This window comes from Vitis vinifera, chromosome 14 (assembly GCF_030704535.1).
Source record: "Vitis vinifera cultivar Pinot Noir 40024 chromosome 14, ASM3070453v1".
Taxonomy (NCBI): Eukaryota; Viridiplantae; Streptophyta; class Magnoliopsida; order Vitales; family Vitaceae; genus Vitis; species Vitis vinifera.
In genome coordinates, this window is record NC_081818.1 from 17,352,252 (window position 1) to 17,379,671 (window position 27,420).

General features: G+C 38.0%; 1 protein-coding gene across 7 annotated transcripts; it reads left to right on the forward strand.

The window, feature by feature from the left end:
- On the forward strand, positions 1-27,420 carry LOC100257098 (double-stranded RNA-binding protein 4). 7 transcript variants are annotated; one of them, XM_010662024.3, is made up of 7 exons: positions 3-298; positions 2,884-3,086; positions 11,937-12,199; positions 21,723-21,933; positions 22,453-22,876; positions 26,902-27,005; positions 27,095-27,420. In XM_010662024.3, exons 2-7 carry the CDS (start codon positions 3,041-3,043, stop codon positions 27,118-27,120), a joined length of 1,074 nt encoding a protein of 357 aa, XP_010660326.1. In that variant the 5' UTR covers positions 3-298; positions 2,884-3,040; the 3' UTR covers positions 27,121-27,420. The 7 variants fall into 7 exon arrangements, with proteins under 7 accessions (XP_059598456.1, XP_010660326.1, XP_010660325.1 ...); XM_010662023.3 differs by having other exon boundaries at positions 2,912-3,086; XM_010662025.3 differs by having other exon boundaries at positions 2,947-3,086.

Genomic DNA, 27,420 nt, shown 5'->3' on the forward strand with positions numbered 1-27,420 from the left:
GCTGAACTGAAGGCACACCTCAACGTTAGGGTGGTTGAGGTGAGCGAGGGCCCATAGAAAAACATTTAACAAGCTCTCAAACTCCTAAAGGGATGTCCAAAAACCCTAGATCTAATTACGGCCAATTTAGTTAATCAGTGTTGAATTTCAGGTTCCGCATGGAAGGAAGTTCAGAAACCCTAGATCTAGTTGCAGCTGATTGTGTCTCTCAGTGTTGAATTTCAGGTTCACCTCTGCACTCTCTTCCTCAACATGTCCAAGCCAGTGAAAGCGGAGCATCCAGGTCCCTCCTCTACCAGTAAGTAGTCTACAACTCAACTACATTTATCAATCCGCTTCGTTTGTTTTCCTGGGAAATGCAATAAATTTCTTTCTTTTAGAAATTCCGAAGAAATTAAAGGCTCGGTGATGAGCTGGAGCTAACATGAGGCTCAGTGGAATGGACATTTGGCAAACAAAGAAAAAAAATAAAAAAATTCCAAGATTATCATTTAGTTATTTTTCTCTCTACGTTTTCTCGCGTGAGTTCTGTTTGTTTTGTTGATAATAATTTTCCTTTAGCTTCCTTCCATTGCTGAGAAAATGGAGGAAACAGGAAATAGAATAAACGTTGTATTCACCTTGACAAAATACCCAGTTTGTGTTCGAGAGTCTTGCAATAATTCTGTTTTCTTGCGCTTTCTTAGCAACCAAACAGGGTTTTTTTTTTCTTGGATGGATTTATTGTTCTTTAAATGTTATTTGGGTTTTTGAGCTTCATCCTTTCTTTTTTTTTTTTTTTTTTTTTCTGGATCATATTATTAAATAGCATTAAGATTAGGAGTTACAAAATAATCTGATGTTGATATGTGCTTAGTTTTCAACTCATAAATCTTGTTCGGTGCCATTTTTCTATTACTCTGTGGTATATTATGCATGCAAGTCTTTTACTTGTCGGGGAAATAGGTAGAATATGTATTAAAACAAGGAACTTATATTTAGGGCAAGAAGGAATTCTAGTGCAATTTAGAACCGATCTCACTGAACAGGGTAAGTTTAAGTAGGCACATATAGGCATTCATTAGGTGTATACATATAAACATTGAACTTTAGAGTTTTCATGAAATCAACTAAACAAATCATGACATATTAATTATAGTCATACAAAAATCCATGAAGTAAGCTTTATGTACCTTTTAGTTATAACTTGAAGTTCCAACTTTCCATTTAGTTTGCTGTAGATTCTATGAAACCAAAAGTTCAAGTTGGACAAGTCTCCAGCCTTTTATAATATTTTGCTTAACCAACTTCAAAGGATTCATGGATTGCCATTGTTTAACGTTTGGGTGGTTCTGCATCTTCTTTCTTGATAATATTTTATTATTGGATTTCATATGGAATGGACAAATTAGATTTATGCCTCACCATTCTCTTGGTGCTTCAAGGCTACCAATTTCTTTGACCCCTCATGGCACTAAAAGTAAAAGTTAGAACTCATGTAGCTAGGTGCCTCGAATTTATTTGCTACCTCTGCCATATCTTTCCCTCCAAAATGATATACAATAATGTATATGTTTATCTAATGCAATAATATAAGAGATTGTTTACCAAGTCAAAACACATGAAACTCATGAATTCTTGGTTTCTAAGATAGACTTGGTTGCTTATGTCTCTTGTGATGATGATCTTATTCATGTCAAACTTACCATTGACATGCCTATCTTAAAGATCTCTTCAATTGTGGGCAGATGCTCTCAGGTTTTCCATGATATTGATGATTATATCATTGAATCTACTTTATGGTCTCACTTGGTTAGTATATGTCTGTTTTGTGATGTTTTGGTTGTTTATGTTCGAACATTGTGGTAATGAAACTTTAAAAGCTTACACAACATTTCACATAATTCTTAATGTTTTTCTTACATTTAATGTTATTGCAACACATGGAATGACTAGGGAAGTTACTTAGCCTTTTTCACCAGACATGTTTTAAAATCTTGAGATCTCAAATTTATGGTTGTTGCAGCACATGGGTTCACCATCTAAGTTTTTCATCCCTTTCAAATGGATATGTTTTGTTGAATATATGTGAAACTCCCATTTTTTTGGCGTGTTTCATGTAGTTTCTTGGGTGTCAATTACAGGCCATAAAGTTGCAAATCTGGCAACTTAAAATATGGACAAAACTGCTCCTCAATTAAACCAACAAGTTTGCAATAACACAATAGTTTTCCTAACACGGCACCTTGATATTATTAATATTACCTTTTTAATGTGAAATGAGCTATGTTGGTAGTAGCAAAGAGTGTCATAGTGGCAACAAGTCATAGTGACAGTAACAACGGGAGGGTCAACTTGTAATGATTTATCAACAACTTGGATAATCAGTGACAATGAAGACTATATGTATGTGTCAATTTGTTGTTTTGATGAATGATTACTATGCAATATTTTTGGAAGATTAGATTCCCAAGAAGTAGAATCTTATTCGCATTATGTCCTCAGTAAATAGATGGAAAGCTGAAAAAAAAAATCTCTAATTTAGTTTGAATAAGTAAACTGTTTTCATTTATTTTACTCATTTGATGTTTGATAATTCTTAATGTATATATTTTTGTTCTCAAATTTTACATTAAGGTGATGCCCATATCATATCTATAACCATACAAGCGAACCCCATTGTGTGAAATATTCTATTCAAAACACCAAAAAAATATAAACATATTGTACAATTCATGTACTTTCTAAGGAAAAGGTATGCTTAATCATTTTCTATTTTTCATTTTATTTCTGATTTGCTAATAGAAGAAAATTAGTGCATTTTCCCTCTTAAGCTGAATGTGTCCTAGTATACAAGTTAAATGTAGTCCTCATGACATTAAAGCAAAACTGAAAAATTGGCAGCCTCACATCGGATTACTAATCTGATTAGGGAACCTGCGGTGAACGCATACTTGTTTCTGACAGCATACTGCCCCTGGCTTTCCAAAAGGGGTCCCCTGAACCCTAGACCTATTTTAACGCAGATTTCAAGTGATTTTCTTGTAATCTCTGCCTGAAGATGTCTGAAGCTGCCAAGGTGGATTGTCCAGCTCCCTCCTCTACCCGTAAGTCCTCTCAACCATAACTCCATTTTTTGATCTACCTCCATTTGGCTGCTGAAAAAAGTGAAGGAAATTTTCCCATCCTTATTGTGGTTCTCTAAGATCAAAAGCACAAAGCTCAGTGGAGCTAATGATTTTGTTATTAGGATTAGTTGAACCAAGGTTTAAAGAGATGTGGTGCCTCGATTTCCTTTTCATTGATATTGTTGAATTGAGGGTTTTTTTTCCTCCTCTCTTTTTGGTTTTGGTTTTATTTTATTTTATTTATATATTTTGGGGGGGGGGGGGGGGGGGGGTGGTTGGGGGGCGTGGGCGCGGTGGTTAATGATAGTAGTTTTTCCTTAGCATCCATTTGGTTGCTGAGAAAATGGAAAATGAGGTTTTGGATCTGACATTCTTTGTTAGAGGATGAAGGTGGTCCAAGGCTCGAGGACCAAACGCAGTCTGCCAATGGGACGCGGGGGCAGACAAGCGGGTCGGGATGCCCCTTGGACTGTTCTCGGGGGCTTGCTGGGTCGCCTTATGGGCCCCAGGGAGTTGTGAGATTGCTGGGCGGGCCCATCAAGTTGGGCCTCTTGGAGGAGCCTCGAAGCTCCATGCTGGGCTATGGGCTTGAGGGACTAGACCCAACCCCCTCTCTTGAGGTTTAGTTCTCCCTCGGGCCAAAGGAGGTGGAGGATCCTGTGAAAAGAGAGAAAATGGAGAATCCCTAATTATTGTTATTGAAAAATTGTAAAGAATACACATTGGACTTGGGTATATGTATACATGTTAGTGGGACCCATAATACAATAAGGAAAGAAAAGGAAAAAGGAAAAGTAAATAACCTAAATAACTGTACACTATCTAACACTCCCCCTCAAGCTGGAGCATATATGTTATATGCACCAAGCTTGTTACAAATGTATTTAATTCTAGGACCTCTGAGAGATTTAGTAAAAATATCTGCTAGTTGATCATTTGAATTGACAAAACTAGTTGCCACACATCCTGATGCGATCTTCTCTCTAATGAAGTGACAGTCAACTTCAATGTGTTTGGTCCTTTCATGGAAGACTGGATTGGATGCAATATGCAAAGCGGCTTGGTTGTCACAGATGAACTTCATCTGTTCATCATTTCCAAATCTCAACTCCCGAAGAAGATGTTTCAGCCATATGAGTTCACATGTTGCCAGAGCCATAGCTCGATACTCGACTTCAGCATTTGATCTGGCCACTACATCTTGTTTCTTACTCTTCCAGGATATTAGGTTACCTCCAATAAAAACACAATACCCGGAAGTGGAACGTCTATCTGTGGGTGAGTTAGCCCAATCTGCATCTGTATAACCAACAACCTGGGTATGACCTCTGTTCTCGTACAACACACCTTGGCCTGGTGTGCTTTTGATATATCGAAGAATGCGGATTACAACATCCCAATGACTATCACATGGTGACTGTAGGAATTGACTAACAACACTTATAGGAAAAGAAATGTCTGGACGAGTAATGGTGAGGTAGTTCAGTTTACCTACAAGTCGCCGGTATCTCCCAGGATCTCCTAAAGGCTTCCCCTGTCTTGGTATAAGTTTGACATTTGGATCCATAGGAGTGTTTACCGATTTACAGTTTAACATACCGGTTTCTTCCAAGATGTCTAAAGCATACTTCCTCTGGGAAAGAACCACACCGGAACTGGATTGAGCTATCTCAATCCCTAAGAAATACTTGAGTTTCCCCAAGTCTTTAGTCTGAAAGTGGGTGAAAAAGGTGTTGCTTTAGTTTCTGAATACCATTCTGATCATTGCCTGTAATGACGATGTTGTCCACATAAACTACCAGATAAATACACTGCCCCAAAGAGTTATGATGATAGAAAACGGAATGGTTTGCTGTACTACGGAATATGTCAAACTCCTGAACAACAGAAGTAAAACGGCTAAACCATACTCGAGGAGATTGTTTCAAGCCATATAGAGAACGACGTAACCTACACACTAAACCAGACTCTCCCTGAGCAACAAAACCAGGTGGTTGCTCCATATAAACTTCCTCAGCAAGATCCCCATGAAGGAAAGCATTTTTAATATCTAACTGATAAAGAGGCCAAAAACTCATAACAACCATGGAGAGCAATAGACGAACAGAAGCTATCTTGGCAACAGGAGAGAAAGTGTCACCATAATCAGAACCATAAACCTGAGTATAGCTTTTAGCAACTAAGCGGGCCTTAAGGCGATCGACCTGACCATCAGGGCCAACCTTAACTGTGTAGACCCAACGACAACTAACTGTAGATTTACTAGAGGGTAAAACAACAAGATCCCAAATGCTATTGGAGTGTAAAGTAGCCATTTCATCTACCATTTCCTGTCACCAGCCTGGATGGGAAAGAGCCTCAGGGGTGCTCTTGGGAAGAGAAACAGAAGATATAGCAGAAACAAATGCAGAATAGGGTGAAGATAATCGATGGTAACTCAAAAAATTGTAAATGAGATGAGGATTACGAGTAGATCGATTACCTTTCCGAAGAACAATGGGTAAGTTAGTAGAAGAAGGCAGAGCTGGGGCAGGAGAAGCCGAAGGGATAGGAAGTGAGTCAGCAGGTACCTCGGCCAAAGAAGGAGGAACAGCGACACGATGATGGCGATGATAAACCTGAAATGGGCGAGAAGGCACTGCATCAGGTGGGGAGATAATGGGAAGGGGTAAGACTTTAGAAACAAGAAGAAACTCAGAGGTGGAGAAGAACGGTGAGTCTTCAAAGAAAGTGACATCATAGGACAAATAATTTTCATTGCCAACCAATTTCTCCGAAGTAATCATAGGAGATCCAGATATGACAGAGGAAAAGGTGGAACTTTTAGTAGCCATATCTACTTATCTGGAGAACGAAATATGTTTGGATCGAAGAGAGCCCTAATACGGCTTTAGATCGCGGCTGAAAGAAGAAAAACCGAGGATCCGCGGCTGTGAGAGACCAAATAGTAAAGAAAAACAAATGTGGCACTACTGGAAGGGTAGAAGAACACTTCCTAAGACACGTGCAGGGCTCGGGGTGGAGTCACCGGAGGTCGTCGAAAAGGCTGTTTAAAGGGCCGGCGGGGTCAAAAAACCCTAAAAAATGCACTTTCAAGCCTTGGATGACACAAGCATAGTTGGAGGGTGGCTAAACGGCATCAGGCGAGGTTGGAGGTGGAAGCGCGTGGCCGGAAAGTGCTCCACGCGCCCTCACGCGCCGGTGCGTGAGATTCAGGCCGTCGGAGAAGAAACGCGCGTGGCCTGCGCGTGGCTGAGATTCTCCCTCCGGTGCTTTGAGAAAACTTGAAGATCTTCTCTTTGCGCACCTGATGGTATGGTCGGTGTCGGAAAAAGACTTCGCCAGAAAAAAGGTCACTGGAAAAGTCGCCGGCGGTGAGGGTTTTCTAACGGTGATACAGTTGATTGGAAAGCTTTAGGAGATGGGAAGGGTGACTGGAATGAAACACGGTTATTGAAAAATTTCTCAGAATGGATTCACGGATAAATCGGAAATAATTAGAGTTTTTTTCTCCCTAGGCTCTGATACCATGTGAAAAGAGAGAGAGAAAAGGGAGAATCCCTAATTATTGTTATTGAAAAACTGTAAAGAATACGCATTGGGCTTGGGTATATATATACATGTTAGTGGGACCCACAATACAATAAGGAAAGAAAAGGAAAAGGAAAAGTAAATAACCTAAATAACTATACACTATCTAACAGATCCTAGACGGGCCAAGGCTTGGAAGACTATCGTGGGTTTTGGGCCGGTTAGATCAAACGATGGTCAAAGCCCACCCCAGTTTGTGGAGTCCAAAGACCACTTTGGTGAGGCCTAAAACTCAAAGAGATCTAGCCCAAGTCCTTCGAAGAGTCCATTCTCTGAAACTCCCCTGTTTTGGGAGAAAGATGGTCAGCACAGGCTTTGTGAGGCAGAGCTCCACTTCGAAGAGAGATCGAAGACTGATCTTGCCCTTTTTGAGGAAGCGTTGAGGTACGAGAGTGATTCTTTTCAGTTTGGGTGTTTGGTTTCTAGGCCCTATTCTTCTCCTTCTTCTTTTTCCGGTCGGACTCCATTGGGGGAGTATTGCGACCTTTCTGGGGACGGAAAGGAGCGAGATGAGGGAGAAAATTGATTTCGCTTACTCAATGGTATGGAGTCCCCAGTGGGTGAGACTGTCAAATGCTGGGACTTGATGGAGGTCAACAAAGGCAGAATTGAAGAACTTGGAAAGGAGATGTGCTCTGCTCAAATAGTGCCATGAGAAACAAAGGCCTGGGGGGAGCTCAGCTGGGAGGAAAGTGATCTAGCCAAGTTTAGTAAATTCTTGGGGTTTTTGACAGAAGGTCTGGAGAAAGATATTGTGGACTTCTTGATTAAAATCCGAAAGAGAAGGGAAAGAGTTCACAGCAAAACCCTTCTGGAGAAATCTAAGTTCGAAAGGGAACTGAAAAGATTAGAGTGCTCCATTAACTATGAAGGGGGGAAGAAGCAAAATGGTGGAGAGCAAGTAAGAGGGTGTCAGATTATGGAAGTTAAATGAAGCTAAGACTTTTGAGCAGGAATCTTTGTGGAGTCAACGACAGTTCCAAAAGAAGGGTAATTAAGGCTGTGATTAGGAGCCAAAGGGTGGATCTTTTCTATCTTCAGGAGGCCAAAATTCAGACATTATCAGAGGGGTTGGTGAGAAGTTTGGGTTCTGGTAGGTGGTCAGATTGGGTGGCCTTGGATGCCTATGGCTCTGCGGGAGGGCTGCTGATCTGTTGGGATAAAAGGTCTCTGGAAGTGCTTGAGATGGAAGTGGGAAATTTTTCAATTTCCTGCAGGTTTAGGAATGTGGAAGATGGGCTAACTTGGATCTTTACTGGTATGTACGGACCTTTCTCCTAAAAGGACAGGGATTGTATATGGGAAGAGTTAGGGGCGATTAGAGGCTTGTGGGATGATCCGTGGTGTTTAGGGGGCGACTTCAATGTCATCCTGTCCCAAAGGAAAAGGAGTAGGCAGGGAAGGTTGATTGGAGCTATGAGAAGTTTTGCCCAGACTGTTGATGAGTTAGAACTTCTCGATCTTCCTATGCAAGGGGGTGCTTTCACTTGGAGTGGGGGTAGGAATAATCAATCCTGGGCTAGACTGGATAGGTTTCTAGTGACTCAGAATTGGTTGGATATGTTTGGTGGGGTCGCCCAATGCAGATTGCACAAACCTACATCTGATCATTTTCCTATTTTGCTGATGGGTGGTGGGTTAAGGAGGGGCCCTACCTCGTTTAGATTTGAGAATATGTGGCTTAAAGTTGATGATTTTAAAGGTCTTCTCCGGGGGTGGTGGCAGGGGATTGAGGTGAGAGGAAGGGCCAGTTTCAGACTGGCCTCCAAGCTGAAGGAGTTGAAGCAAAAAATTAAAGTATGGAATAAGGAGGTGTTTGGAAGGCTGGAAGTCAGTAAAAATTCAGCTCTTTAACAAGTGGAGTACTGGGATGGGGTGGAAAGCGAGAGGAGCCTTTCTGTAGAAGAAACTAAGTTGAAAAAAGAAGCTAAGGATGCTTTTAATAAATGGGTGCTAGTGGAAGAAGTCCACTGGAGGCAGAAGTCAAGGGAGTTGTGGCTTAAGGAAGGGGATAGGAACACTGGTTTCTTTCACCGGATGGCTAATGCCCACCATAGGAATAACTCCCTGGATAGGATCATGATTAATGGGGAGTGGTTGACTGAGGATCAGGAGGTGAGGGAGGGGATTGTGAACGCTTTCCAGAACTTACTCTCAGAAGAGCCGGGTTGGAGAGCTGACATTAAGGGGCTGCAACTCAATCAACTTAATTCCCGGGAAGCTGAAGTCTTGAAGTTGCCTTTCACTGAGGAGGAAATCCATTTCGCCTTGATGGAGATGAAGGGAGATAAAGCTCCAGGCCCGGATGGGTTCACAGTGGCATTTTGGCAAGCCTGTTGGGATTTTGTGAAGGAGGAGGTTGTGGATTTGTTCGAGGAATTCTATGAGCATGGATCCTTTGCCTAATGTCTTAATACTATCTTTTTGGTCCTTATCCCTAAGAAAGGAGGTGCTGAAGACTTGGAGGATTTCAGGCCCATTAGCTTGCTTGGGGGTTTGTACAAGCTTTTGGCCAAAGTCCTGGCGAATAGGCTGAAGAAGGTGTTAGAAAGGGTGGTCTCTGTAGACCAAAATGCCTTTGTGAGAGGCAGATAGATTTTGGATGCTTTTCTAATAGTTAATGAGGTGATTGATTTTTGGCATAAAAGAAAAGAGAAAGGGCTGATCTGCAAATTGGACATTGAAAAAACTTATGATAGTATCAACTGGAAGTTTCTCATGAAGGTGTTGCTTAAGATGGTCTTTGGGTCTCGTTGGATGGATTGGATGTGGTGGTGTATTTCAACTGCCAAGTTCTCTATCCTAATCAATGGGGTGCCTGCTAGATTTTTCTCGAATTCAAAGGGGTTGCGGAAAGGAGACCCTCTCTCTCCTTATCTCTTTGTTTTGGGTATGGAAGTGCTTAGCACCCTTCTTAGAAGGGCTGGTGAGGGGGGCTTTCTATCTGGCTGCAGGCTTCAGGGGAGAGGGGGAGGGGAGTTGACCGTCTCCCACCTTCTTTTTGCTGATGATACAATCATTTTCTGCAAAACTAGAAAACAGCAGTTAACCAATCTAAGCTGGATTTTGGCGTGGTTCGAGGCGGCTTTCGGTCTTAGAATTAATCTTGCTAAGAGTGTTCTAATTCCTGTTGGGGAGGTGGATGAGTTAGAGGAGTTGGTGGTAGAGCTAGGGTGCAGATTGGGGGCTTTACCCACTGTTTATTTGGGGCTGCCCCTTAGAGCCCACCATAAAGCCTCTTCAACTTGGGATGGGGTGGAAGAGAGAATGAGGAGAAGACTAGCCCAGTGGAATAGACAATACATCTCAAAGAGTGGGAGAATCACTCTCATCAAGAGCACTTTGGCCAGCATACCCATCTACCTCTTGTCCCTTATTTGCATTCCTAAGTCTGTTGCAAAAAGGATTGAAAAACTTCAAAGAGACTTCCTTTGGGGTGGGGGGAAGCTTGGAGGAGAAAGCTCACTTAATTAACTGGAAGGTGGTGTGCAGCCCAAAGGAGAAGGGTGGTCTAGGCATCCGAAAGATTGACTTGCTGAACAAAGCCTTGTTGGGTAAATGGATATGGAGATATGCCTATGAGAAGGACAATCTTTGGAAAAGGGTGATTGGGGTGAAATACGGTCAAGAGGGGTGTGGGTGGAGGACTAAGGAAGCTTGTGGGTCTTTTGGAGTGGGAGTTTGGAAGGAGATCATGAAGGAGGCTAATTGGTGCTGGGAGAGCATAGAGTTTAAGGTGGGGAAGGGGACTAGAGTAATGTTCTAGATTGATAAGTGGTGTGGTAATGCGGCGTTGTCCCAAATTTTCCCTTACCTGTTCACCTTGGTGGGTAAAAGGAATGCCACGGTCGATGAAGTGTGGGACTCAAGCCTTGGTCAAGGAGGTTGGAATCTTAGATTTGCTAGAGATTTCAATGATTGGGAGCTGGATCAAATAAGAGATATGCTTAATTTGTTGAGGGACTTCAGGACTTCTCCTGAGGAGGATTCAATGAGCTGGAAAGGGGGGGGGGGGGGTCATGGCACTTTTGGGGTTAAGGGTGCTTATAATATGCTGATTGGCTCCACAGTTTGCGCCTTCCCAAATAGATGCATTTGGATGGATAAGGTCCCAACAAAAGTTTCTTTTTTTGCTGGGGAAGCCTCGTGGGGGAAGATCCTCACTTTGGATAGGCTTCAAAGAAGGGGGTGGCAGCTCCCTAACCGATGTTTTTTGTGTGGCTGTGAAGAGGAAAATGCCAATCACATTCTTTTACATTGTATAGTGGTTAAGACTCTTTGGGAGATTGTCCTCGCCATTTTTGGGGTTCAGTGGGTGTTCCCTAAGTCTGTTAAAGAGGTGTTATTTAGTTGGAGGGGCTCTTTTATGGGGAAAAAAAGGAAAAAGATCTGGAATTCTATTCTGTTGTGTATATTTTGGACGGTTTGGAAGGAAATGAATAGATTAGCTTTTAAGGGGGGAGGGGGGTCGTTAGCTATACAGAAACTCAAAATTTTTTTTTTATGTAATCTGTGGAGTTGGGCTAGGGTGTACATCGGAGAGGAGTCCTCTTTTCTCTTAGGCTTTTTGGAGTGGCTCGCGACCACTTAAGGGTTGGTGAGGTTGCTCGCTTTATTTCTGTTTCTTGTCTTAGGCTTCTCTGTATACCCCTTGTATACTTGTGGCTTTTTGGCCCATTTTATATATATCGTTGTTTATCTATCAAAAAAAAAATAAATTTTTGCCATTAAACACAAAGGACTCAAAAGGAAAATGTGCTGGCATCCACTTGACAAGAAAAGGAAGAACAATGATAGAAATGCTAGGTTTTGTGAGTTTGATAGCAGGAAGAACACCATTGTAAATGAAGATCTTGAAATTAGGGACGATGTAATGTCACTGGGGGGAACTGCAGAAAATTAGATTGATTGCCTCAACAGTAAAACTATAAGGTTCAAGTAGATTACAAATGTAACAAATTTTGGAACTAAATATTCTGTGATCTCTATGACTTATTCTAATATCAAATGGTGACTAATTTTGTGGTTGCCATGTATAAAATGTGAATGCATAAAGCCTTTTATTTTCAAATCAATAAACAATTTCTGTGCCTTAAATAATGCTTTATTAATGTTTTTTCTCCATTTATTAAATGTTCATATTTTTGCAAGCACAAACCTTCTACAATTTATACTTTTCTTTTATGTGACATTACATGTGTCCATATCAATGATGTATTGATTGCATCAATTTTTTAGGTCTCCCAGAACACTTGATGCATAAGAATCGTTTGCAAGAGTACACTCAAAGATCAGCCATACCACTCCCAATATATCAAACTGTCAATGAAGGGTTCCAACATGCACCAAAGTTTAGGTCCACTGTGTTAGTGGATGGAGCAACATACACATCGCCTAACACATTCTCACATAGAAAAGCAGCAGAACAGGATGTTGCTAGACTTGCACTGGAGTTCATATCAAAAAAGATAAAGGATGAAGGATGTCCTCTTATTCGTGAGGTTTGTTGCATGCATCATCAGATATTTGAAGTTTTCTGGGTGGAACTAGGTTAGGCTTTGGTATTAGGTTTTTGTGTATGAGTTGATTAGTATTTTAACTGGGGAAGTTCCTAACAATTTAAAAATTTAGTTCTTCTTTGTGCTTGGCCCAATTTTATTCAAATTTTAATCTATTCTTTATTTCTATGTTGCAAAAGTGCTTTTTTCTCTTTTTTAGGTAATTTACTGCATTTAGTCATCCGAGTGAGATAAATATCCTGGTTCACATGTCATTTTCTTTGATAATTTGAATACAAGCTTTTGTCACAACCGGATTATGCATTGTCGAATCAGCTTCTTTGTATAGATTCTTAAGTTTTAGGATTGTTGGGTTTTGATGGGCCCTCTTTAGGGGTCAGCATTTGAGATGTTGCTTTTGCTTTATCTGCCTGTTTTCTAGGCCTACAGGAATGCACTTAAATTTTGGATGTAGACACCATTGACCTTGACTAGAACTGGAGCTTAACTTCATTCATTGAATGTCAAAAGCCCTTCCATCTAAGGGTTTTTTTTTTAATTTTTTTTAATTGAATTTGGGGTACCTGATTATTATTATCATTATTTTTTATTGAATTTGGGCACACGGTAACGTCTAAACTTCTAGATTGCTTAGATTTTTTGGCTGTAGTTATCTTTTTTTTTACTTTGATGCTGGTTGGAGAGATCTTTTCATCACTTCTTAAGACATTGTTTATGTGGTATGCTGGGGATTTGGGTTCTCCTTATTTGTCCTTTTTGGACTTTGTTGATATTATGAGGATTAGTTAGTTGGGTAGTGAGTTTGTTTTTGTTTTATGGTGCTGCTTGTATACATTGTTTGTACATGAGATGCACTTCCTTTTTGTTAGATGCTTTTAATCTATCGTCTTTATTTTCCTACTAGAAAAAATTCATTTTGCAACCTAGTTCTTGTAAAATATTAAAATGATTCTCTGGAGGTTGTTTTATCTTTTTAAGTAATGTTCAGTAATTTTGGATCTACATATCCTAAAATATTCTCTCTCATGGGACATGATATCCTATGCTAATATTTGGTTTATTATGAGACGAAGATTGGATTGGAAAACACATCTCATATTGGTATTTGGTAGTTAGGAAAAAAAATTGAAATCTCTCTCATGTTAAATATTGTTTGGAGATCACTCACGAATTATTTTTTAATGGATGATTATTTATTTCTTTGTAAATGGTATTGCTAATTAATATTTATTTTGCTTGTGTAAAATATTATATATGATTATAAATAATATATGTTAAACTATATTATATTAAATTATTTTGTATATAAATTAAAATATATTACATAAAATTGTTTTGTATATTTATGCTAAATGGAATATCTGTATCTCTTATCTCCAATAGATTTATTATATTTTATGTGGAGGGGATATACTAAAGACTCAGGATCAGTTATTGCATCACTTGGGATCGATTATTGCATAACTTATTCTATCAAATCATCAATCTAATATGAAAATATGATTTCTTTATTCTACCTTATGTTCTTATCTTGCTTAGCAGACATGGCTTGTAGCATATTGTTTCTGAATTATACTAAATTACTAAAATCATCTGAAATGGAAACAATTGCAGCCAGTGGACTAACACAACGACTGCAAACCAAAAATGCTCATTCTTCCTAGTTGGACATGAGTCTATGTGAAAATGAGGCTGCTTTCCTCATGCTTTATTTTATTTCTTGTTTTTTCCCCATCACTTGTGCTAGAGGGTTCAGCTTTTGGGCGGAAAACAGAGGGGGTGGCATATATGCTTCATGCTCACAGGTAGTTGTTGGTTGGGGTGGGGGTGTTATTGGTAGATGGAGTGTTGCGAGTTTTTTTTTACTGTTGTGGCACAGGATAAGTACCATGAGATGCATGGGCCAAAACAAAAACGTTAAAAAATGTCTAATTAGCAGAAAGGATTTTTTTTTTTTTTTTGTTCACTAACATATTATCACATGGTAGTATGACAATTTTATAAAAAATTATGTTCTTGTAGTCCAAAACTACAATATGCAAGCCCCTCTCTTGTGGTTGATCCATAGTCTGTAAGTAGTCTATTATCTTTTGTGATGGTCAAAGCACCTTTACAAAAATCCTGAAAAAAATTGAAAATAGCATCATGTGGCATCAACAAGCAGGTAAAGTAGGGAAACTAGTACTTGGCTTGTTCTCCATTTCTCAATTATGATGCAAATTGTATGCTGTGGTGGGCTTTTCTTTTTTCTAAGTCCCCTCTGGGGCTTGAACCTGGAACTTTCCACAACCTCATCCCAACCCCTTGTCACTTGAGCCAGGCCTCTGTTTCTCAGTGCGATTTTGAGGAGAGAACGGGTGGATATTTGAGGAGAGATGATCATGTAGAGATTATTCTGGAGAGGATTGTTTTACTGTTTTTTTCAAGCTAGTTATGGAGTAGTTATTGGGTATGCTTCTATGAGTATCATCAAGGACATTGGAAGACTGCATTTCCCCATGGGAAAATACTTTATTCTGTTTCAAGGAGTTAGATCCCTCTCCCAAATAGTTGATCAAGCTAAATTTTGATGAATATTCTCTTGGTAACTGAGGTAGAATAATGGTGGGAAAGATTATCAAAGATCATCTTGTGGAGATCATAGTTTACTCGACTTCTAAGCAATATGGAGATGCTATTAGGGTTGAATTGTTAACCCTCTTGGAAATCCTTCTAGGAGCTAGTTGCTTGAGCTTGTCTTCTATCATTGATGGATTCAAGTGGGGCCCAGAGGAGGGGGCACATGACCCCCTTGAAAAATAAAAAATTTATTATGCAAAATAAGGTTTTGATCCTATGACCTCACTTTTAGAGAGAAACTAAGCAACCAATGAGCCAAATGTTGTTTTATGACTTATTTTTGCCCCCTTGAACCTAATCTCTTTTATTTTCCCCATAGTTGTGAAAGGCATGCCTAGGCTCCGGGCGGCACGATGCCACCCTTCGGCGCCTCGCTTGAAGGCAAGCAACGCCCCTTCATGAAGGTGCTGCTTAGGCACGCAAGGCGCTCGCCTCCGGCAAGGTGCGATGTGGTCCATAAGTGCGCCTCGATCCCCTACCTCCTTCTTCTTCTTCTTCTTCTTCTTCTTCTCCTTCTCTTCTTCTCCGACATCGGGTTGCAAAGGGTAGAGAGAAGCCTTATTTTTTTTTTTTGATTTTTTGGGACCAAAACGACGTTTTGGAGCTTATTCCTTTAAAAAAAAAAAAAAAGGCCAAAACGATGCCATTTTGGCCCCGTTTTCCCTTCCAGCCCCCTTTTTTGGTTGTTTTCAACCCGACAACCCTCCCAAATCTTGCCTTAGCCTCAACTGTGCAGTGGAGAAGTGAAGAAGACGAAGAAGAGGAGGAAAAATAGTCACGTACCTTTCCGAGACCTTTGTATTTTTCTCTTTTTTTCACTTTTTTGCATTTTTTTCCGTTCTTGTCTCATAACTCTCATTGGCATTTTTTTTTAAATATAAATAAATTTTACTAAATAAAAATAAACAAACAAAAAACACTTTCATGTGCATATTTTTTGTTAATGTGATATGCATTTTTTTTTTTAATTTTTTTTCTTAATTTAATTATAATTATTTTATTATAGTATAGATAATTTGTTTGCAAGATGGATAATGAGAGTGAAACTCAAGTGGACTCTAGTGCAAGTAGAAGAAGAGATCCCAAATGAGGGTATGCTCGTTTGGTTAATGAAAAAGATTTGAACACCATCATATGCCTTTTTTTGTGATAAAGTAATCAAAGAAGGCATATATAGACACAAACAACATCTTGTTGGTGGATATAGAAATGCTGAAAAATGTAAAAAATGTCCGGAACATGTTATAGAAGAAATGGAAGAGTATATGAGTTCCAAGAGAAGTCAAAAAGAGCAAATGAATATGGGGAGCGAAGATGTTAATGAAGATTTGTTTGGTTTGGAAGATGAAGATTTTGGTGAGGAGATTAATAGTAGAATGAATGTCACCAACATTTCTAGTGGAGGTAGTAATCGAGGAGGAAGTGGTGGTAGGATGTTTTCTTTAAAAAAACCAAGATAGAAAGGTCTTATGGATCAGTTTTTCACTCCTAATGCAGAGGTGGTTGTTCAAAATCAAAGGAGTGAAAAGATGAATCAAACTACCATCCATCAATGATGCCTACAAAAAGGAAGCAAGAGAAAGAGCTTGTATGCTTATCACAAGGTGGATGTATGAGGCTATTATTCCATTTAATGCAGTCACACATTCAAGTTTCCAACCAATGATTGGCCAATATGATATGGGATGAAGGGACCAACTCTTCATGAGGTAAGAGTTATTAACCTTAAGAAAGAATCGGCCCTCACAAAAGATTTGATGAAAGATCATATGGTAGAATGAAAAAAAAATGGATGTTCAATTATGTCGGATGGATGGACCGATAGGAAAGAGAGAACGTTGGTGAACTTTTTGGTTAATTGTTCAAAGGGAACCATGTTCATGCAATCTATTGATGCTTCTTCAATGATTAAGATGGGAAAAAAGATGTTTGAGTTACTTGACAAATGTGTAGAGTAAGTTGGTGAGGAGAATGTAATTCAAGTTATAACAGATAATCATTGAAGTTATGTGATGGCAGGTAATAAATACTATTTCTTGAATTTTTATTTACTTTTAAAATTTGAATTATTTATCTTGAGAACTTATGTAAATTTATTATTTACAATCTTACATAGGAAGGTTGTTAGAATTAAAGCGCTTGCATTTGTATTGGATACCATGTGCTGCACATTGCCTTGACTTGATGTTGGAAGTTATTGGAAAGCTACCAAACATCAAGAGGACATTGGAGAGGGCTATATCACTAAATGGATATATTTATAATCGCTTAGAGCTACTCAACATGATGAGGCGGTTTATTGGACAAAGGGAATTGCTTAGGCCTGCTAAGACTCGGTTTGCAACTGTTTTCATGACATTATCGTGATTGCATGAACAAAAAAACAACTTGAGGAAGATGTTTACAAGTTCAGATTTGTCAAATAGTAAATGGGCAAAAGAGAAAAAGGGGAAAACTATAGCCAACATAGTTCTAATGCCTTCATTTTGGAACACTATTGTGTTTTGCTTAAAGGTTTCGGGTCCCTAATTCATGTGCTTCGTTTGGTTGATGGTGAAAAAAAAGCTCCTATGGGATACATCTATGAGGCTATGAATAGAGCTAAGGATATAATTGTGAGAAGTTTTAATGGAATTGAAGAGAAGTACGAAGAAATCTTCAAAATCATTGATAAGAAGTGGGAGATTCAACTTCATCGGCCTTTGCATGCAGTAGGGTACTTTTTGAACTCGAAATTCTTTTATGATAAACCAAATATAGAGCATGATGTAGAGATTATGAGTGATTTGTATAAATGCATCTCAAGGTTGACAAGAGACCCTGCTAAGGAAGAAAAGGTTGTGGCCGAAGTGAGTTTGTACACAAATGCTCAAGGACTATTCGGGAATGAGTTAACTGTTAGGACAAGGAAGACTAGAGCAGCAGGTTAGTTATTTAGTTTTGTTTATTTAAATGATTAGATTGTATTTTTGCTAAAATAGGTGAATTGTTTCACTAAATTGTTAATATTTATACTACAGCTGAATGGTGGGTTGCATATGGAGCTTCAGCTCCAAATTTGCAAAGGTTTGTAATGAAATTCCTCAACTTAACATGTAGTGCATTGGGTTGTGAACGGAATTGGAGCATCTTTGAAAATAAGTGACCAAAATAATTACAAGTAATAGTCTAATAGAGTCTTGAATGTAACTTAAAAGTTAAAAGTTAAAACTTTAAAATATATTTATGAGCTTATAAATTTTTGTAGATTTATAGCAAGAGGAGAAATAGGTTAGATCATCAACGCTTGAATGATTTGGTATACATTAAGTATAATCGAGCCTTGAAGAGAAGATACAATGAACGTAACACCATTGACCCAATTTCCTTGAAAGATATAGATGATAGCAATGAATGGTTGATAGGAAGAATGGAAAATGAGGATTCTCATGGAGGTGCACAAGACAATTTTGCATTTGATGATGATAATTTGACATGGGGTGATGTTACTAGAGCTACTGGAGTTGAGGAGGCTAGGTTTGATACTAGAGCTAGAGCTAAAGCAAGCTCAAGCATAATACCACCAACGAGGGGGATAGCTTCAAGTTCTAGATCTTTGCTTTCTCATTCACTAATAGATGAAGATGAAGATGGAGAAATGGTTGATTCAGCAGATGGGGAAGACTACAAATGTGATGATGGAAATGATGATAATGATTTTTTTGATTTAGAGGAGTGATGATTGCTTGTTGTGGACAAATTTGTTATTTAAGTGTTTTTTAATGATGTTTTTGAATTGTGGACAAATTTCATGTTTTGGTTTGGAAACTTTGGATTTGGATATGTATTAGGCTATTAGCAATATGGATTTGGATTTGTTTTTATGTTTGGAGTTCTTTATTTTTATGTTTTTTGTTGATTAAATTGAAGTTTTGGATGATATTTGATGATTTATGTGTTTAGGACAAATAAATGATTGTTAAATTTGATTATATTATATAAAAATATATATGTAAATTAGGGCAACCTCACTTCACTAAAGCCCGTGCCTTAGGTCCGCCTCGCGCCTCAGGCTCCAGGACTACTTTGCGCCTTGGTGCGCCTCGAGCCTTTTAAAACTATGTTTTCCCCCCTGTAGATCCTATTTCTTTCTCTGCCCTTGTCTTCTATGTTGGTTTAGAGGAATTTGTCTACGCTATTAGGCAGGCTAGTAGCTTGATTTCCAGCACATGGAGGTCTGCCCATTTCCTTGGGGAAAGTTTGGTCATCATGCTGCCTTGGATGTGGACAACAATTGGTTGCCAAGTTTGGCTATTTAAGATGTGGATTTCTTGGCACAAAAGGGAGCTACACTACTTTTGTTTTTAGGGGCCATCCTAGCTATCTTTGATAATTGTTTTGTTCATGCCTTGCTTACTCAATGGAGAATCCCATATCACCATACCAAGCCTTTACATGTTTTCCTTGTATAAAATCTTACCAAAATAGGGGCTTTTTAAATGAATGACATGACTGTATTGAAAAAATTCTCTTCAATAGTTCTTCAATGTTGTCACTTGTTCTATTATCCTAATATTGTGCTTGCTGCTTGGTGTGGACAAGTTCGGAAAAGAATTAACTGAAAACAACAAGTTTTGGCCTTTGGAATTGACATGATTTATAATAAAATGAATTGGAATTGGACTTATAGGAATCTGAATACTTATTTTAATTTCATTTTAAAGCAGTGGAATGTGGATAGTATTCATTTCAATGCTTGAAAATTTGCATGTCTGTATCTGACAATGTAGCCTCCATTTTTTTTTTACTGACACTAAGCAAAATGTGTAATAGAAAAATTTTCATGGTTGGGTCTTTTCTTATTGCAAGATGTAAAATTCATTTCTTTTGCTTTCATGTCCATTAGTTAAATTCCTATTCTTCAACAATTTTCTCTCAAACAATGTGTGAATGTTATCCACTTTGACATTTAATCAATAATGCGTGATCATGTAGGATTTGACTGAGGAATGGTTTGTTAGTTGCCCAGTCAATGTAATCTAAAATATTCTTCCTGTTGTGAACTTGCATGCTAATGGTCCTTAAAAATCAGACTCTGGCCCTCAAAATATTTCTTTAAACTTGGAAGGGTTTACTAATGGGTATGTTTAAGCAAGGTTTTTATCTATGTTCAATCATGTCTAGAATCTCTAAGTAAACCTGGCCCTGGAGGTCATGAATTGACTGCATTTATTTGCTCTGCCTTGTCCATCGCTTTTTGAATCACAGTGCTTATTATACAAGAAGTTTTTTTGTTTGGGAGGCAACATGACTTTTAGACCAATTGCAAAGGAGAGGGTGGTCATTAGCCAATAGATGTTCCCTTAGTTATGTTCGTGAGGAGTCGATTGACCACATACTCTTGCATTGTGTAAGGTGAGGCTGTTATAGGAGCTCTTGTTCTCATTGTTCTGGGTGTGTTGGATGATTCATTTTACAGTTAGAGAAACCCTGTTAAGGTGGCATGGCTCATTTATTGGAAGAAAGGGGAAGAAAGTGTGGAGAGCAATGCCTTTATGCCTCTTTTGGACTATTTGGAAAGAGAGAAATAGAAGATCTTTTGAAAATGTGGAACTTTCTGTTCAAAGGCTGAAGTCTTTGTTTTTGTGCAGCTTATTTTCTTGGGCTAACTTGTTTATAGAACATTCATCTATGTCCTTTGCTGATTTCATTAATTGGTTGGGGTCAAATTGAGGGAGGGAGTATTTTTGTTTCCCTTTTCTTTTTGGTGCTTTTTGGCGGCCGTTTGTATACTCCCATGTGTATGTTGGTGTGCTCCTTTTGGTATTTTAATATAAATTGCATTTACCTATCAAAAAAAAAAAAAAAAAAACATTATACAAGAAGTGATCCTATTATTTTTATGGGTCCTAGAGAGGTAAATACTTTTGGCCCAGAGAATGTCATCAATGAGGGGATTATTGAGTGTCATGTTCAAAGAGTGTCACTTGTTGAAGGGGATTCCTTAATGGTGGTTAATTGGATGAGAGTGAGGAGGTGGGGCACTTCGAAAACATGCCTGCCTTAAGGTGATATTTGATTAAACATCTTTGTGAGATTTTGGGATTGAGATTGTCTTTGCCTTCTGTAAAACCTCTAATAAATTGGGAAGAATCACACATGGTAAATGAGCTCAGACATGTTATCTAGATTGGAAAAGTGAAAATTTCAGCTTGCTTTTCTTTTTTGTTTAAATGATAGTTGAAACATTGCTTCCCTCTTTGATTATTTTTTGGTTGCCCTGTTAGTGGTCTATTTCTAAAATATGATTCATGCATCTTCATATCCCTTAAATAAATTTATCTTGGGGGAGGACTCCTCATCCTTCTAATGCACTTTTATTCACTTTTAAAATAATTCTGTTTCTGATCCAAAAATAAAAAAATAAAAAAATGCCTTGTATGGATTTCTTTATGGGGAATTACCTTGCTTTTTTCCTTTATGGCAAATCACCTTGATTTCTCCAGAGAACCTTTTTAATATTAGATGAAGTTTAGAAACTCAACAGCTGCTCATCACTGCAATGTCATTCCATCAATCTCGACATGTTTTATTTTAGTGATGCTTCTCACAACCTTTCTATCAAATGGTAAGCATAAACTTTCAGTCTTTTTTTTTTTTTTTTTTTTAATTTTATTTTATTTCGTTTTATTTTATTTTATTAATTTTATTTGCATAAGGTCTGATGGTTGAAAACAGTTGTACCAAAAAGCACCATTCTTTTATTCTTGTAATGTGTCATGTAATTTTCTTTATTTTCCTTATTTTTCATATTAACAATATTTAGCTTTTTGGAATTTATTTATTGATAAAATGTTGCTTATCCATTTTGGTTTCCTTTTAAGTAATTTATTTGTTAAATTTACAGGATACAGTCTTTTGCAAGTCTATTCTAAATGAATTTGCAGTCAAGATGAATCTGGAAAAGCCAACGTATACAACAGTTCAACCGGAAGGCTTGCTTCCAGTTTTTGTTTCTTCTCTAGTGTTCAATGGAGTCACTTATACTGGTGATGCTGGCAGAAACAAGAAAGAGGCTGAGCAGTTGGCAGCACGTACTGTTATTCTATCAATTCTGGGTAATAATCTTTATATGCTTGAGTACGAAATTGTTCCTGACAGCTTACAGGATTTATGCAAAATCTCTCCCTGTGTGCATGTGGGTGGGTTGGTATGCGCCTGCAAATGCATTCATGTGTGTGCGCAAGTGCACATCTCTATGAGTGCACTTGCACATCTTTTTGTGTGTACACATGCTTCTGTGTGTGTGTGTGGGGTTGTGTTTGTGTTAGTGTATGCAGATTCTGTGTCTAAGCATGTGTGCTTGTATGTGTGTGCACATCCTGCACCTGAGGTGCACTCTCATACATCCAACATGTGTGCACTCATGCAGCTCTGACTGTGGGTGCATGTGTTTGTGTTTGCATTTGATTTTCTGTGTGTATGCACATCCTGTGTCTTGGTGTGCTTTTTTGTATGTCTGTGCTCATGCTTCATCTTTGGTGTGCGCCCACACATCTTGCATGTGTGTATGCATATGAATTTCCTTATCTCTTAATGTGTGCATGATTGGTTGACTTACTGAAAATATTTTGCAGGGAACTCAGGATCTGGGACTCTTCTGTCTGAGATAATCAAGTCTAAAGTTAAACTCTATGCTGCTTTGCACAGAGTCAAGGACCCATCCTATATTCATACTGGCATTTTGCCTATAGGATTAACTTCTGGGATCCCACCCTGTAAAGGGAAAGAAGTTGAAGTTGCACCAGGTACTGATCAATTGCTGCCAACTGCAGTTTCAGTGCCTTTATCTGGACAATTGGTTCATGTTCCAGTGACGCATCCACCAGTTCATGAATTGGAGAAGCCAAAACCAAATGTGTCATCTGAAGTGATTGCTCCCCCAATTTCATTTGTGCCTTCAGTTTTTGAGCAGCCTCTGGTTGTGTCTCCAACTACTGGGAGGAAGCGGAATCGCAAGAACAAGAAAAAGGCTAATAAGAAGTTGCGAACTGATGCTCAGTAAGTGCTAGAATCTTATATGCCCCCCTTTTTTCTAAATACTGATGTGATTGTGTTTTCTTGGTTTTATATTTATGATGATCTGATCATTCTCTTGTATATCTAGTCATTTGTACTTTCTCATATTATTATGCATCATATGTATGCATGCATTTTCAGTTTTAATTATCTTATTGTATAATGTTAGTAATCACTGATTTAGTGGGGATTTCAAATTCATGACTTGCAGTTAGCCTGTATATATAATGGATTGTGGTGCATTATTTTATGTATGCTGGATCCACCCTAGGTCAAGGGCCCAATCAAAACCCAAATGGTGCTTAAGGCTAGGCCAAAACCTCCATCTTCTTAGATGATGTAAAAGCGCTTACCACTAAGTCAAATCTAGTATTTCTACATGGGGAATATTCCCCTAGGTCTAAAAGTTTTTATGAAGTGTTCTCTTACACTATATTTTGTTGTTTGATAATTAATTAGAAGCAATTTCAAACCATAAAAGCCATTAGTGTTTAACAGGTTTCTTTTTTGTTTCCATTTTAATTCCAGCAATGTAGAGGTGTTTGCTATGGAGCAAAAGTAACACATTGTTATTTTCTCTGGATTGTCAATTTTATGAAATTGAATCTGAATGAAGAGGGAAATATTGATGTAACAGTCAGAAAATAAACTAACCCTTGAATTGAACATTCTCCCCAAATGTGTGTAAATCATGTTTATTTCTCTTTTGAAGGTGTGATTTCCTTTAGCATTTTTTTTTTCTGTTCATTTGAAAAGTAATGGTCCAACACTTTGAGCATTTGTTTCAAAATGTTAAACCGTTATGTATTGAAGATTAGGGTATCACTAAAGTTTGATTAACAATTGACTTTTAGCCTCTAAGACAGATTTTTGGGCTTCCATTTAGGGTGGGAACCTTTTTTCAATCTTATCAGGTGGCTAATTCAACTGTCATAAGCTCATTTCATGAGTCTATCATAAGGAAAGTGTGAAATAAGATTGTTTATGTGGATAAGTAATGGACCAAGCATAGAAATAGAAATGAGTATGTCCATGATAAGTGGAGTTAACACCAATTGGAAGAAAAATGTAAGTTGGTTACATGGTTTGGGAAAATGAAAATTGTGCTAATGCTATCCAAAAGAATAGTTGGGCAAAAGCACAAATTCTATGGGTAAAATGAAAAAAATTTCAAAAAGATGTTGAAGGCCTCCAATGCTTCAAATATATTATTTGGTGGACTTGAAGACTACAATAGGCCAGAAATTTAACCTTTTGTTTTCTTTGCACTTGGAAGAATGGAGTACTATCATCCGAATTACATTAGCGAAAGGAGAAAATTTGAAAACGCTTAAGATAGTTTTGTTAGTTTCTGGGCACATATCTAGACTTAAGATCAATTTTGATAAGAGCACTCTCTCAAGCATCAACATAGGTTAGGATTAGATCACTAGGATGACATTGTTGCTTGATTGCAAGGCCCTTGATTGGCCTCTTCACCACTTAGGTCTCTCACTTAGGGGGAACCCAAGGATGTGTTTTTTGGGATCTGGTGATTGTGAGAATTTTGTGAAGATTAGATGGGTAGGAAAAAACTTATTGTCATTAGATGGAACTTGTCCCATATAGGTGTTTGTCCCATATTCCTAGCTATTTCCTCTCCCTTTTCAAAATTGAGAAATTGCAATGAGATTGCCTTTGGTTAGGGGTTGGGGAGCACAAGAGAGACCATCTCATTAGTTGGGACTTAGTGTGTTAGTCTAAGGTGGAAGGGAGTCTGGGGTATGAGAAGATTTCTCTATGGAACCATGTTTAATTAGAGAAATGGCTTTGGAGGTTTTCTAACGAAAGTTTTTTTGTTTGGTGATGGTTATTCTAAGCATATATGGGACACAAGCTAATGGGTTGGATGCCAACATTATAGTTAAGTGGTTACATCGTTGCCCTGGATGGCCATTGCACAAGTCTTTAAGGATTTTATCAAATACACTCGGTTTGTGGTGGGAGATGGGGTGAGAATCTGTTTTTGGGAAGATTTGTGGTGGGGGGATCAACCTTTGTGTTCTCAATTCCCATGTCTATCTAGGATTGTCACAGTTAAATACCTTCCTATTTCATCAATTCTTGGCTTCACTTATCTTTTCTCTTGGAACTTTTAACTTCTGTTGTAGCCTTTCTAATTTTGAGATAGGAGATCTTGAAAGGCTCATGTCCTCTCTTACTCTTTTGTATTTATCTTTATCCATTCCAGATGCAAGAACTTAGTCTTTATCTTTATCAGGTTTATTCATAGTAAAGTTGTTCTTTTTAGTTTTGTCCAATCATTCTGATACAATTCTATTCTTTCTAGCTAATTTTGTTTGGAATTGTCAAGTCCCATTTAAGGTCAAAACATTTGCTTGGTTAGTGACACACAAGAAGATAAACATGAACAACATGCTATAGTTTGAGAAGATCCTACAAAGTTAGTCTTGATGTTTGTTTATTATGTATAAAGACTGGAGAAAAGGTAGATCATCTTTTCCTACAATGTCCATTGACTTTAGGGTTATGGCAAAAATTATCCAAATTGGCTAATTTGTTGGAGAAACGGTAAGTCATCTTTTCTGACAATGTCCATTGACTTTAGGGTTATGACATAGATTATTTAGATTAACTAATTTGGATTGGGTTCCTCATAGGGGTATATGTGACATAATGACCATCTCATATAAGGGACAAGCTCCATTAGAGGCCAGGTTCTATGACAAATCGTTTTTCTTGCTTTGATTTGAGTTGTATGGTGGGAAAAAAATGTTCGGATTTTTTTGAATGAAGTGAGGACTTTAGAGGCTCTTTAGGATATCATTTATTTCTTTGCCCTTTTTGAACCTCTTGCACCACAACTTGGAAGAGATATTCCCTTTAATGTGGTTTAATTTGATTGGTTTCGGTGTGTAGTTCGAAAGATGTGGGCTAGCAAGGAGTGATTGCTTGGGAGAAAATGATTCATTTTCAAAGCTATGATTTGTTTTTGTATATTCCCATGTGATACTTTACTGTTGGATAAGTTTACTTAACTTTTATTTAGTTCTTTGTTTACTGGGAGGATTCCTCATCCTTTTTTTGTACTTCTTGATCCCTAACTTAATTTAATACATTGTTGTTTCAAATAAAAAAAAAGAGAAATTTGAAAACATGTGGGATTAAGAGGAAGTCATTATAGTCTTCATAATGAGTTTCTTTTTCTATTATTTGAATGTTGAAATTTTTTTAAGTTACCTTTTGTTGTTGAAGTTCATTAATGTTCCATGGGATAATAATTTAGAGTCTTAGTTTCAGAAGATATTTGATTATTTCAGAATGAGTTATTTTGTGTTTTTCCATGAATAGGTATTATTTTAGGAGGTTTCATTATGTTTAAGTTTGGAAAATAAGCTTCTATGATAAAATGCCCATATTTAGTTCTCAAGTGCCCTCTCATTTAGCGCCAGCAACTCAAGATAACATCCTGGGGTCTATATCATCTTTACTTTCTCCAACTCATTTGGGTTGGAGTCAAAAAGAGACCAAAAGGTGGTCCCTTCCTTTTGAGGTGAGAAGAAGTTAATTTTCATATGACTTTTTTTGTTGGAAAGTGATAGTTGGAATGTATTTGGTTGGACCAACAAAAATGTGGCGCCATGGGGATGCTCCTATTTATTGGAGGACGGCAATGGTTTTCCCAAGACCTAGGTTCATACAACTCTCATGGATCTCTAGGTTTGCTAACTCATAGTTAAATTCCCTTTGAAAATGGATTATCCTTTCTTTTAGAGTTTTTGTGAAGAAACCTTGGCCTTTTGCTGTTCTCTTTTTGAGCCTTGCCATGAATGGGCATTTGATTTTCTGCTCATTTTTCTGTTCTTGGGAGGTTATTTTACCTCATTGCATTTTGCATATTCTCTCTGTTAAAATATTGTAAAAACACTAGTATATTATTTTAATTGTAGTGCTGATGACTATTTCTCCACATGTTTTTCATGGTTTTTAATTCTTTTTCATGCCAGTTCTGCATTTCATTGTTGGATGGTGCTGTCATTTATCAAATTTATGCATATGGATGCATGTAATAGTCTATGTTTAGTGTGGATGCATGTCATATTTGTTGATGGTATGTCTCCCCTTTTTCAATCTCGTTTTCCTACTGATATTTTGTGTTCCTTAAAAGAATAGAAATAAAAATAAAAATAAAAAATGCAGGTTGCCGGTCGCTGTATTACCTTTGAATCAGGCTTCACCTTGTTCTGTGGCACAGTGAGGACGTTTGCGGGTCAGGTAGTCAGTAGCCTAGTGAGCGACAGATCCTTCTTGTATTTACTAACTGTGGCTCAAACATTTCTTTGTTTCTTGAACATCTAACCAACACTCTCTTGTAAGATAAAAATATTGCTCAATCTTTTGACTTTGTTACTGTCGAGTATCTTGAACTGCTAAGCCTTCTAAATCTGTTTTTCCCTTGTTTTATGCCATACTCGTATGTATGGTTTGATGAGAAGGTAAGAAAGAAGGAAAAATTTGGATTTGCA